The sequence below is a fragment of the Theropithecus gelada genome, chromosome 18, assembly GCF_003255815.1.
Source record: "Theropithecus gelada isolate Dixy chromosome 18, Tgel_1.0, whole genome shotgun sequence".
NCBI lineage: Eukaryota > Metazoa > Chordata > Mammalia > Primates > Cercopithecidae > Theropithecus > Theropithecus gelada.
The window spans coordinates 13,661,383-13,672,048 of NC_037686.1; the positions used below are offsets into that span (position 1 = coordinate 13,661,383).

Here is a 10,666-nt window from a genome sequence, read left to right on the forward strand (position 1 = left end):
ATAAACTATGATACAACCAGACAACGGAATATCACACAGAGCTAAAAAGAAATGGGCTTTCAAAGCCATAAAAAGACATGGGAGCCCAGCTCAGGGGCTCATGCCTGTAATCCCAACAATTTGGGAGCCCGAGGCAGGTGGATCACTTGAGGTCAGGAGTTCAAGACCAGCCTGGCCAACACGGTGAAACTCCATCTCTACTAAAAAAATTAAAATAAAAAATTAGGCCGGGCGTGGTGGCTCACACCTGGAATCCCAGCACTTTGGGAGGCTGAGGGGACAGATCATTTGAGGTCAGAAGTTCAAAACTAGCCTGGCCAACATGGTGAAACCCTGTCTCTACAAAAAATACAAAAATTAGCCAGGAGTGGTGGTGCACAACTGCAGTCACAGCTACTTAGGAGGCTGAGGCAGAGAACTGCTTGAATCCGAGAGGTGAAGTTTGCAGTGAGCAGAGATCACGCCACTGCACTCCAGTCTGGGGGACAGAAGTGAGAGTCCATCTCAAAAAAATAAATAAAATAAAATAAAATAAAAAATAAAAAATTAGCCGGATGTGGTGGCACATGCCTGTAGTCCCAGTTACTCGGGAGGTTGAGCAGAACTACTTGAACCTGGGAAATGGAGGTTGCAGTGAGCAGAGATCACGCCACTGCACTCCAGCCTGTGTGACAGAGCAAGACTTCATCTCAAACTAACTAACTTACTAAATAAAGACATGGGAGATGTTTAAGTGCATATTACTAAGTGAAAAAAGCCCATCAGAAAAGGCTACATGGTATATTATTCCAACTCTGACATTCTAGAAAAGGTAAAACTACGGAGACATTAAAAAGACCAGTGGTTGGCAGGGGTTAAGGTAGGAAGAAGGGGTAAATAAGCAAAGCAGAATTTTTAGCACAGTGGAACTATTCTGCATGATACCATAATGGTGAATACATGTCATTATACATTTCTCAAAACCCACAGAATATACGAGAAAATCCTAATATGAAATACATACTCTGGGAAATAATGATGTGTCAATGCAGGTTCATAAATTGTAACAAATGTACCACTATGAAAAGGGATGTTGATAGTGAGGGAGTCTGTACATGTGTGGAATTAAGGAGTACATGGGAACTCTCTGTACTATCTGCTCAATTTTGTTGCAGATCTAAAACAGGTCTAGGCCAGGCGTGGTGGCTCACACCCACAATCTCAGCACCCTAGGCAACAAAACCAAACCCCATCTCTACAAAAAACTTAAAAATTAGCCAGGTGTGGTGGCACTCGCCTGTAGTGCCAGCTACTCAGGAGGGTGAGGCAGGAAGATCGCTTGAGCCCAGGAGGTTGAGGCTGCAGTGAGCCAAGATTGTGCCCCTGCACTACACCCTAGGTGACAGAGCAAGACACTGTCCCAAAAGGAAAAAGAAAAATTAGCCAGGCCTGGTGGCCTGTGCCTATAGTCCTAGCTATGCAGCAGGAGGCTGAGACAGGAAGATTCAGCCCAGGAGTTTGAGGTTACAATGAGCTATGATAGCACCACTGCATTCCAGCCTGGGCAACACAGCAAAACCCTGTCTCAAAAAAATAAAACAGGCTGGGCACAGTGGCTCACACCTATAATCCCAGCACTTTGGGAACTCAAGATGGGCAGATAGTTTGAGCTCAGGAGTTCGAGACCAGTCTGGGCAACATGGTGAAACTCTGTCTCTACAAAAAATACAAAAATTAGCCAGGCATGGTGGCACACAACTGTAGTGCCGGATATTCAGGAGGCTGATGTGGGAGGATTGTTGGAGCCCAGGAGTTTGAGGCTGCAGTGAGCTATAATTGCGCCACTGCACTCCGGCCTGAACAACAGAGTAAGATCCTGACTCAAAATAAAAATAAAATTTAAAAATCAGAAAAAAAAAAACTCTAATCCTGCTCTACTACTATCTTTTCTCTAATGCCCAGTTTCCTCTTTTTCCTAATCATACTGAAAAGAAATAAAGAAAAAGTATACAGAATTAAATTATATGTACTCAAATTTCACATAAAAAAAAATAAAAGGTTAAACAAGAGTTACTGGATCATGGTTTCCCTAAATCAAAAATTTAATCACACGTAACTTCTTTCCTCAGCTTTCTGTAGCAGCGCCATCCAAGAGAACGATCTGTGTGATGATGTAAACATTCTATATATACACCACATAACACAGTAGCATCTAGAAATGTGTGGCTTTTAAGCACTGGATAGTATGACTGAAGAACAGCATTTTTAATTTCATGTAGCCTAGTGGCTACTTCACAGGATAGCACAGCTCTGTAGCCAATCAGAGATCTGTCAACTCTTTCTCTTTTTTTTTTCTTGAGACGGAGTCTCGTTCTGTTACCCAGGCTGCAGTACAGTGGTGCGATCTCGGCTCACTGCAACTTCCGCCTCCTGGGCTCAAGCGATTCTCCTGCCTCAGCCTCCTGAGTAGCTGGGATTACAGGTACGAATCACCACACCCGACTAATTTTTGTATTTTTAGTAGTGATGGGGTTTCACCACGTTGGTCAGGTTGGTCTCGATCTCCTGGTCTCAAGTGATCCACCCACCTCGGCCTCCCAAAGTGCTGGGATTACAGGCGTAAGCCACTGTGCCTGGTATTGCCGACTCTTTCTCCAAAGCTTCTCATCAATGTTCTTTCCTATTTCTACCAATGTCACAGTAATTCGGCACTATACACACCTAATATGTATACTACTCTCTATATACGCCATTGAAATATTAATTATCTCCCTACACTTCAAAATATTGTTTTAACATTATTTAAATTTTTACCATTCAAAATGTTCAAGATTCTTCAAAATGTAAAAGAACAGAAAGAATAAAGTCCATATAGCATTCAAAATCAAAGTATCACAATTTGACTTGATTGTATTTTTCTAGTCTCATTATCCACAAAAATCCTGATTCAGTAAAAAAGATCTACTCATTAACCCTCACAAAAATGTTAAGCTTTCTCTTGCTTTAGTTGTACTGTTACCAATCATAGATGACTATGTTCATTTTAAAAGTCAAATCTTAACTCTTTCCTGTCTATGAAAACAAACGATTCTGACCACTTCTAAGTTGCAAAGCTAACATATGATTTAGTTAAATATTTAATATTGATTTATTGCTTTAATGGTTACTTAGATCTTTTAGTTTTCATTTCTTTCAGACTTTGTTCCTAAACTTGAAGGGCATAGCCCAGAGAGTAGTGCCCTCCACACATCATTCACTCAGATGTGAATTAATTCAAAGGAGTTAAAAAGGATAATACAGGAAAAAAGGACTGAGTTTTTCTCTGCCAAGAACCCACACATTGTTCTTTAGCATTACTAAAAGCTCAAAATATAGCTGAGTTCCTGATAGGTTTCTGGCAGTTTCCTGGCCTTGCAACGTGGCTCAACACACCAGGGGAGAGAACTCGTACTTTCTCTTCACATCTTTAGGGAACGGTACCTTAGTTCTGGAAGGAAACTGAAGTAGTTTCCTAGGTCTAAACCAGAGTCCAGGCTCCACCTGAAGCATTAAGAGGTTTCTTCCTAAATAGTTTTTTGGGCTTTTTTTGTTTTTTTCTGAAACAGGGTCCTGCTCTGTCGCACAGACAGTGGTGCAATCTTGGCTCACCTTAACCTCCCGGGCTCAAGTCAACCTCCCAAGCTCAAGTGATCCTCCTGCCTCAGCCCTGCTGAGAAACTGGGACTACAGGCGCATGCCACCATGCCCAGCTAACTTTTTTTTGTACAGATGGGGTTTCACGTGTTGCCTCGGCTGCTTCCTAGTTTCTAATAAGTCAAATAAAATTCATTTCCCCAAATGGTGTCAGCCACACAGATGAGGTAAAATGAAAGAATATGGTAAGAAAAAATTATCTACATTTTAACCTTTTGAAAATAGGATTTTTAGCTATTTCCAATTGTCATCAGATTATTAATCTGCCTGGAAAAAAATTTTACCCAAAGAAAAAGCTATTTATCTTTTTTTTTCTACAGAATGTTTGATTAAAATTTTGGCCAGGCGCAGTAGTTCACGCCTGTAATTCCAACATTTTGGGAGGCCGAGGTGGGTGGATCACCTGAGGTCAGGAGTTTGAGACCAGCCTGACCAACACGGTGAAACCCCATCTCTACTAAACATACAAAAATTAGCTGGGAATGGCGGTGTGCACCTGTAGTCCCAGCTACTTGGGAGGTTGAGACAGGAGAACTGCTTGAACCCAGGAGGTGGAGGAGGCAGTGAGCCAAGATCACACCACCGCACTCCAGCCTGGGTGACAGAGCGAGACTCCGTCTTAAAAAAAAAAAAGAAAATTTTAAGTAAAACTAGTTATTTCTAATTTATTCTATTTTTAGTCTTAAGTAGAACAAAACTTTATTTCCAGTTCCTGATATTGTCCATTTAACATGAATTAACACCAGAGCACCAAATGACTTCTTCTATATACTTCTCACAAACACAAACCTAACAGATAAAATTGGCATTAAATAAAATCAGATATTTTGTCAAGCATTTGTGAGTACTTAATGTCTATGAAAGGCATAAAATGAAAAGCCCAATAAATGTTTTAAAGTCACAACCCAAATTCTAGAACTGTGATCACAGCAGAACAACTTTAAGATAGGTACGTTTTCTTCTTCTCTCCATACACTATGGAATACCACAATGTTTTGGAAGAATCTCTTCCTTAGACTCTATGTACACCTACATCTGAAAACAGCAAAAGATAAGAATATCAACCTTGATAACAGCAAAGGATGGCCAACAGCTAAACTCAATTCCTTCTCTTGAGCTTATTTCAAAAATGAAAAAAAATAACCCATGGCTCTGTCCCATCAAGGGGGGGTTGGAGGAGGGGTCCGGCTGGGGCAGGAAATAATCTTTCCTAGGTTGCTACATTGCTTTGCAGCTTTGCAAGAGAGCCAGAATTTGTTTGGAAGATGATGACTTCACCTTGTTCCACAAATCTACTTCCCTTGGCATCTTGGAAGAGTAGAGCAGATATTTCCAGATTTATTTATTTACTCTTCCTCTCAGAAATTAAGAATTTTCCTTAAGGTGAAGAATTAAGACTTTGAAATCGAATGTTTTTATAATTTCAGGAAACTAAATGATCACCAGAATTAAATAATGTACACTGAGTAGAATTTACTTGAACTAACTTCCTCTACGAGGTTTGTATATAAAATATACTGAACTATTTTTGTCCTAGAAGTATTCTATAATTTAGCTACCTGATAGAATTATTTTTTTTTCACAATGCAAGGATATTAACATAGTCAAATTGAAAAAGTACAAATTTCAAATGATAAAACAGTATCTAGCTATAGATATTCTATATCCACGCACCTTATATTTGGTGAAGCGGTAGGAGGGAGTGTGTGGAAAAGTCAGATGAAATAAGAAATATAAAGGATGACCAGAGGTAGAGAACCAAAAAAGTAAAAACTCACCCTATCCTGGGTAGCAGGTGGATGAATGAAATAATGAATACAAACCTTTCAACCGAAGGTAAGTATTAATACAAGCATATGAATTTAAGGGAGGCCAATAAAGACCTTTAAATAATCCAGTATCTGGTACCTATATAAAGATTTACATGAAATGAATTGGTGATCTCAGTTCAGATATCCTGGAGGTCTTATTAATGTGAGTGTACAGTACTGAAGGTAACATGTATATAATAAAAAGAGATTCCATTTCAGATATGGGTAAACAGCAATTCAATTAAATTACTATTTTCACAAGATATCTGAAATGGTTCAAAATTGTTAAAAAAATTTTGCTATTTCCACAAATATTAAATAATACCCATTATGTCTAAAATGCACTTACATTAAAAAATATATTTTGTACTAAAACAGATTTACTCTATGGGAATTTTTTTTTTTTAGTATACTACAAATTCTGAGGTCTTAATTTTCTAGAATTTTTCTTTTTTAATCTTATAAAGAAAAACCCTCATGATAACAAAGAGAAGATAAAGGAAATCTCCAAACAACCTACTTGGTATAATACCTATCACGATCAAACTCCATATATAAAACTGTGCCAAGAAATATAAATATCAAAGAGATTTATCAACAGTAAATAATTATTGAAATCAAAGGAAATTTTTTTTTAAAAAAATACAAGTTAAATAACATTACTTCTGACAAGTACAATCACTACTTCAGAAAAGTAAAATTTAAATTCAAAATTCCACAACATAAACCAGTCAGAATAAATTAGCTGGTTTTTATGTTTGGCTTTGTTTTTAAAAAGCCAGTATACACACTACATGTGCTTTGTACATATTATTGTCTCTTAAAAACATACATTTTTCAGTGATTTAAATTTGGCAACTCATCTCAGTAAGAGACCGACCTAATTATCTGATTTTTGCATTTTAGAATTCACAAAATTCCACTTACCACATATTTTACAGCACTTATAAACTGGTTGTGGAAAAGCAGATGCTGTGTTTCATCTTCTGGATTTGAAGCTGTATACAGCATTCCACAAACATTACAAGAAACTGCTCCAAATCTTTTTTGTCCTGCATCCTATTTATAAAAAACATACAAAAGTTTTTTTCCTCCCAAAAGAATTATTCCGGAACATCAGCCTCTAAGGCTATAGTGTGAGCATAAAGTGAGAATTGTTTAATCTACAATGAATAACATTCAATGTTAATTACTAAAAATTACATGCTAATCTTTGAAATCTGCATGTGATTTTATTAATGTTTCCATTTTAGTAACCTGATCCATAGCATATAACAATTTTTTAAAAACTGACAAATAGGCCGGGCGCGGTGGCTCAAGCCTGTAATCCCAGCACTTTGGGAGGCCGAGACGGGTGGATCACGAGGTCAGGAGATCGAGACCATCCTGGTGAACACGGTGAAACCCCGTCTCTACTAAAAAATACAAAAAACTAGCCGGGCGAGGTGGCGGCGCCTGTAGTCCCAGCTACTCGGGAGGCTGAGGCAGGAGAATGGCATGAACCCGGGAGGCGGAGCTTGCAGTGAGCTGAGATCCGGCCACTGCAACTCCAGCCCGGGAGACAGAGCGAGACTCCGTCTCAAAAAAAAAAAAAAAAAAAAAAAAAAAAAAACTGACAAATAGCTTTAACATCACAAACTTAGTCCTAAAGCCCCAAATAGTAAATATTCTATGAATGAGAATATATATTTCATATTTGTAATAATTATACTACTAGCATGTAGAGGAAAAAGTTTTTTTGATACAGGGTCTCACTGTGTCACCCAGACTGGGACTACAGGCATGCGCCACCATGTCTGGCTAATTTTTGTTTGTTTTTGTTTTGAGAAAAAGTCCCACTCTGTCACCCAGGCTGGAGTGCAGTGGCACGATCTTAGCTACTGCAACCTCTGCCTCCCAGGTTCAAGCGATTCTCCTGCCTGAGCCTCCCGAGTAGCTGGGATTACAAGAGCGTGCCATTGCACCTGGCTAATTCTTTGTATTTTTAGTAAAGATGGGGTTTCACCATGTTGACCAGGTTGGTCTTGAACTCCTGACCTCAGGTGATCCACCTGCCTCAGCCTCGCCAAGTGCTAGGATTACAGGCATGAGCCACCATGCCTCGCCACCTGGCTAATTTTTATATTTTTTGTAGAGAGAGAATTTTACCATGTTGCCCAGGCTGGTCTAGAACTGAGCTCAAGCGATCTGCCTGCCTCAGCCTCCCAAAGTGCTGGGATTACAGGTGTAAGCCACTGCACCCAGCTAGACTCTTTTTTATTTTTATTTTTAATTTGAGACGGAGTCTTGCCCTGCCACCCGAGTAGATGGGATTACAGGCACCCACCACCAAGGCCAGCTAATTTTTGTATCTTTTAATAGAGACCGGGTTTCGTCATGTTGGCCAGGCTGGTCTCCAACTCCTGACATCAGGTGATCCACCTGCCTCGGCCTCCCAAAGTGCTAGGATTACAGGCGTTGAGCCACCGCGCCTGACTCACTCAATTTTTTAATGTCTTAAAAGTCTGGGGGGCCAGCTGAGGTGGCTCACGCCTGTAATCCCAGCACTTTGGATCACGAGGTCAGGAGTTCAAGACCAGCCTGGCTAACATGGTGAAACCCCATCTCTATCAAAAATACAACAAATAGCCAGGCATGGTGCTGCGTGCCTGTAACCCCAACTACTTGGGAGGCTGAGGCAGGAGAATCACTTGAACCCAGGAAGCAGAGGTTGCAGTGAGCCGAGATCATGCCACTGCACGCCAGCCTGGGTGACAGAGCAAGACTCCATCTCAAAAAAAAAAACAAAAAACACAACAACAACAACAAAATAAGTCTGTACTCAACAGTTTTTTCCTCTACAATTTTTATTTATTTATTTATTTATTTTAGATGGAGTCTCACTCTGTCGCCCAGGCTGGAGCACAGTGGCGTGCAATCTCGGCTCAGTGCAAGCTCCGCCTCCCAGGTTCATGCCATTCTCCTGCGCCTGCCACCACACCTGGCTAATTTTTTGTATTTTTAGTAGAGACGGGGATTTCACTGTGTTAGCCAGGATGGTCTTGATCTCCTGACCTTGTGATCCGCCCACTTTGGTCTCCTAAAGTGCTGGGATTACAGGCGTGAGCCATGGCGCCCAGCCCCTCAAAAATTTTAAGACCAGGCGTGGTGGCTCACACCTGTAATCACTGAACTTTGGGCAGGCAGATCACCTGAGGTCAGGAATTCAAGACCAGCCTGACCAACATGGTAAAATCCCGTCTCTACTAAAAATGCAGATGCCAGCCCACAGAACCATAAGCCAAATAAACCTCTAAAAATACAAAAATTAGCCAGACATGGCAGCATGCGCCTATAGTCCCAGCTACTAAGGAGGCTGAGACAAGAGTTGCTTGAACTCAGGAGGCAGAGGTTACAGTGAGCTAAGATTGTGCCACTGCACTCCAGCCTGGGTGACAGAGTGAGACTCCATCTCACACACACACAAAAAAAAATTAACAATTAGCTGTGTGTAGTGATGCATGTCTTTTAGTCCCAGCTATTCAGCCGGCTGAGGTGAGAGGATCACTTAAGCCTGGGAGGCTGAAGCTGCAGTGAGCTGTGATCATGCCATTGCACTTTAGCCTGGGTGACAGAGTGAGACCCTATCTTTAAAAAAAAAAAAAAAATTCTACTGATTATGCTGACTGTAACTACATTAAATGTTCCTAGTACTCTGGGTGCCTTAATTTCTTTATATTCACTCTTTCAAGTTAGATTTTTAATCAATCAAAATATCTCTTTTCCAATTTATCTGCCTGTAATTTAAAATGTAATTTTAAAATAATGTATTCTGCAATACAGATATTTAAAATCATTTTAGGCCGGGCGCGGTGGCTCAAGCCTGTAATCCCAGCACTTTGGGAGGCCGAGACGGGCGGATCACGAGGTCAGGAGATCTAGACCATCCTGGCTAACACGGTGAAACCCCGTCTCTACTAAAAATACAAAAAACTAGCCGGGCGAGGTGGCGGGCGCCTGTAGTCCCAGCTACTCGGGAGGCTGAGGCAGGAGAATGGCATGAACCCGGGAGGCGGAGCTTGCAGTGAGCTGAGATCCGGCCACTGCACTCCAGCCTAGGCGAGAGAGCAAGACTCCGTCTCAAAAAAAAATAAAAATAAATAAATAAATAAATAAATAAATAAAATCATTTTATACATTAAGTTCCATGTTACTATTTTTTTTTTTTTTTTTTTTGAGATGGAGCATCGCTCTTGTTGCCCAGGCTGGAGTGCAATGGCGTGATCTCAGCTTACCGCAACCGCAACCTCCACCTCCCGAGTTCATGGGATTCTCCTTTCTCAGCCTTCCAAGTAGCTGGGATTACAGGAATGTGTTATTATGCCCGGCTAATTTTGTATTTTTAGTAGAGATGGGCTTTCTCCACGTTGGTCAGGCTGGTCTCGAACTACTGACCTCACATGATCCGCCCGCCTCAGCCTCCCAAAGTGCTGGGATTACAGGCGTGAGCCACTGCGCCCAAATTCCACGTTATTTTAACATTTAAATCAACTACTGTAAGAAGGTAGTGATCAAATGACAAATCTAAGAAAGTAACAGATGTGAAATAAAGTATCATAATTTGTTACGAAACTAGAAGTATGAAAACAATTACTGTTAGAAGACAGAGTCACTATTTAAGAAGGGGATTGTAATAATACCAGGAATATTTTTCTTTTTCTTTTTTTTTTTTTTTGAGACAGAGTCTCGCTCTGTCACCCAGGCTGGAGTGCAGTGGCTGGATCTCAGCTCACTGCAAGCTGCGCCTCCCGGGTTTACGCCATTCTCCTGCCTCAGCCTCCCAAGTAGCTGGGACTACAGGTGCCCGCCACCTTGCCCAGCTAGTTTTTTGTATTTTTTAGTAGAGATGGGGTTTCACCGTATTAGCCAGGAAGGTCTCGACCTCCTGACCTCGTGATCCGCCCATCTTGGCCTCCCAAAGTGCTGCGATTATAGGCTTGAGCCACCGCGCCCGGCCACCAGGAATATTTTTCTGAGACACAATCTCACTCTGTTGCCCAGGCTGGAGTGCAATGGCACGATCTCAGCTCACTGCAACCTCCGCCTGCCAGGTTCATCCAACTCTCCTGCCTCAGATTCCCAAGTAGCTGGGATTACAGGAGTCTGAAATCATGCCTGGCTAATTTTTGTATTTTTAGTAGAGA

General features: G+C 41.1%; 1 protein-coding gene across 1 annotated transcript in view; it reads right to left on the bottom strand.

The window, feature by feature from the left end:
• The window catches only part of ESCO1 (establishment of sister chromatid cohesion N-acetyltransferase 1), a 73,804-nt gene that overhangs the window by 24,694 nt on the left and 38,444 nt on the right, over window positions 1-10,666 (bottom strand). The window contains exon 7 of the mRNA XM_025365703.1: window positions 6,411-6,542. Within this exon, the coding sequence (XP_025221488.1) occupies window positions 6,411-6,542 (132 nt within the window). The remainder of the gene's footprint in view (window positions 1-6,410; window positions 6,543-10,666) is intronic.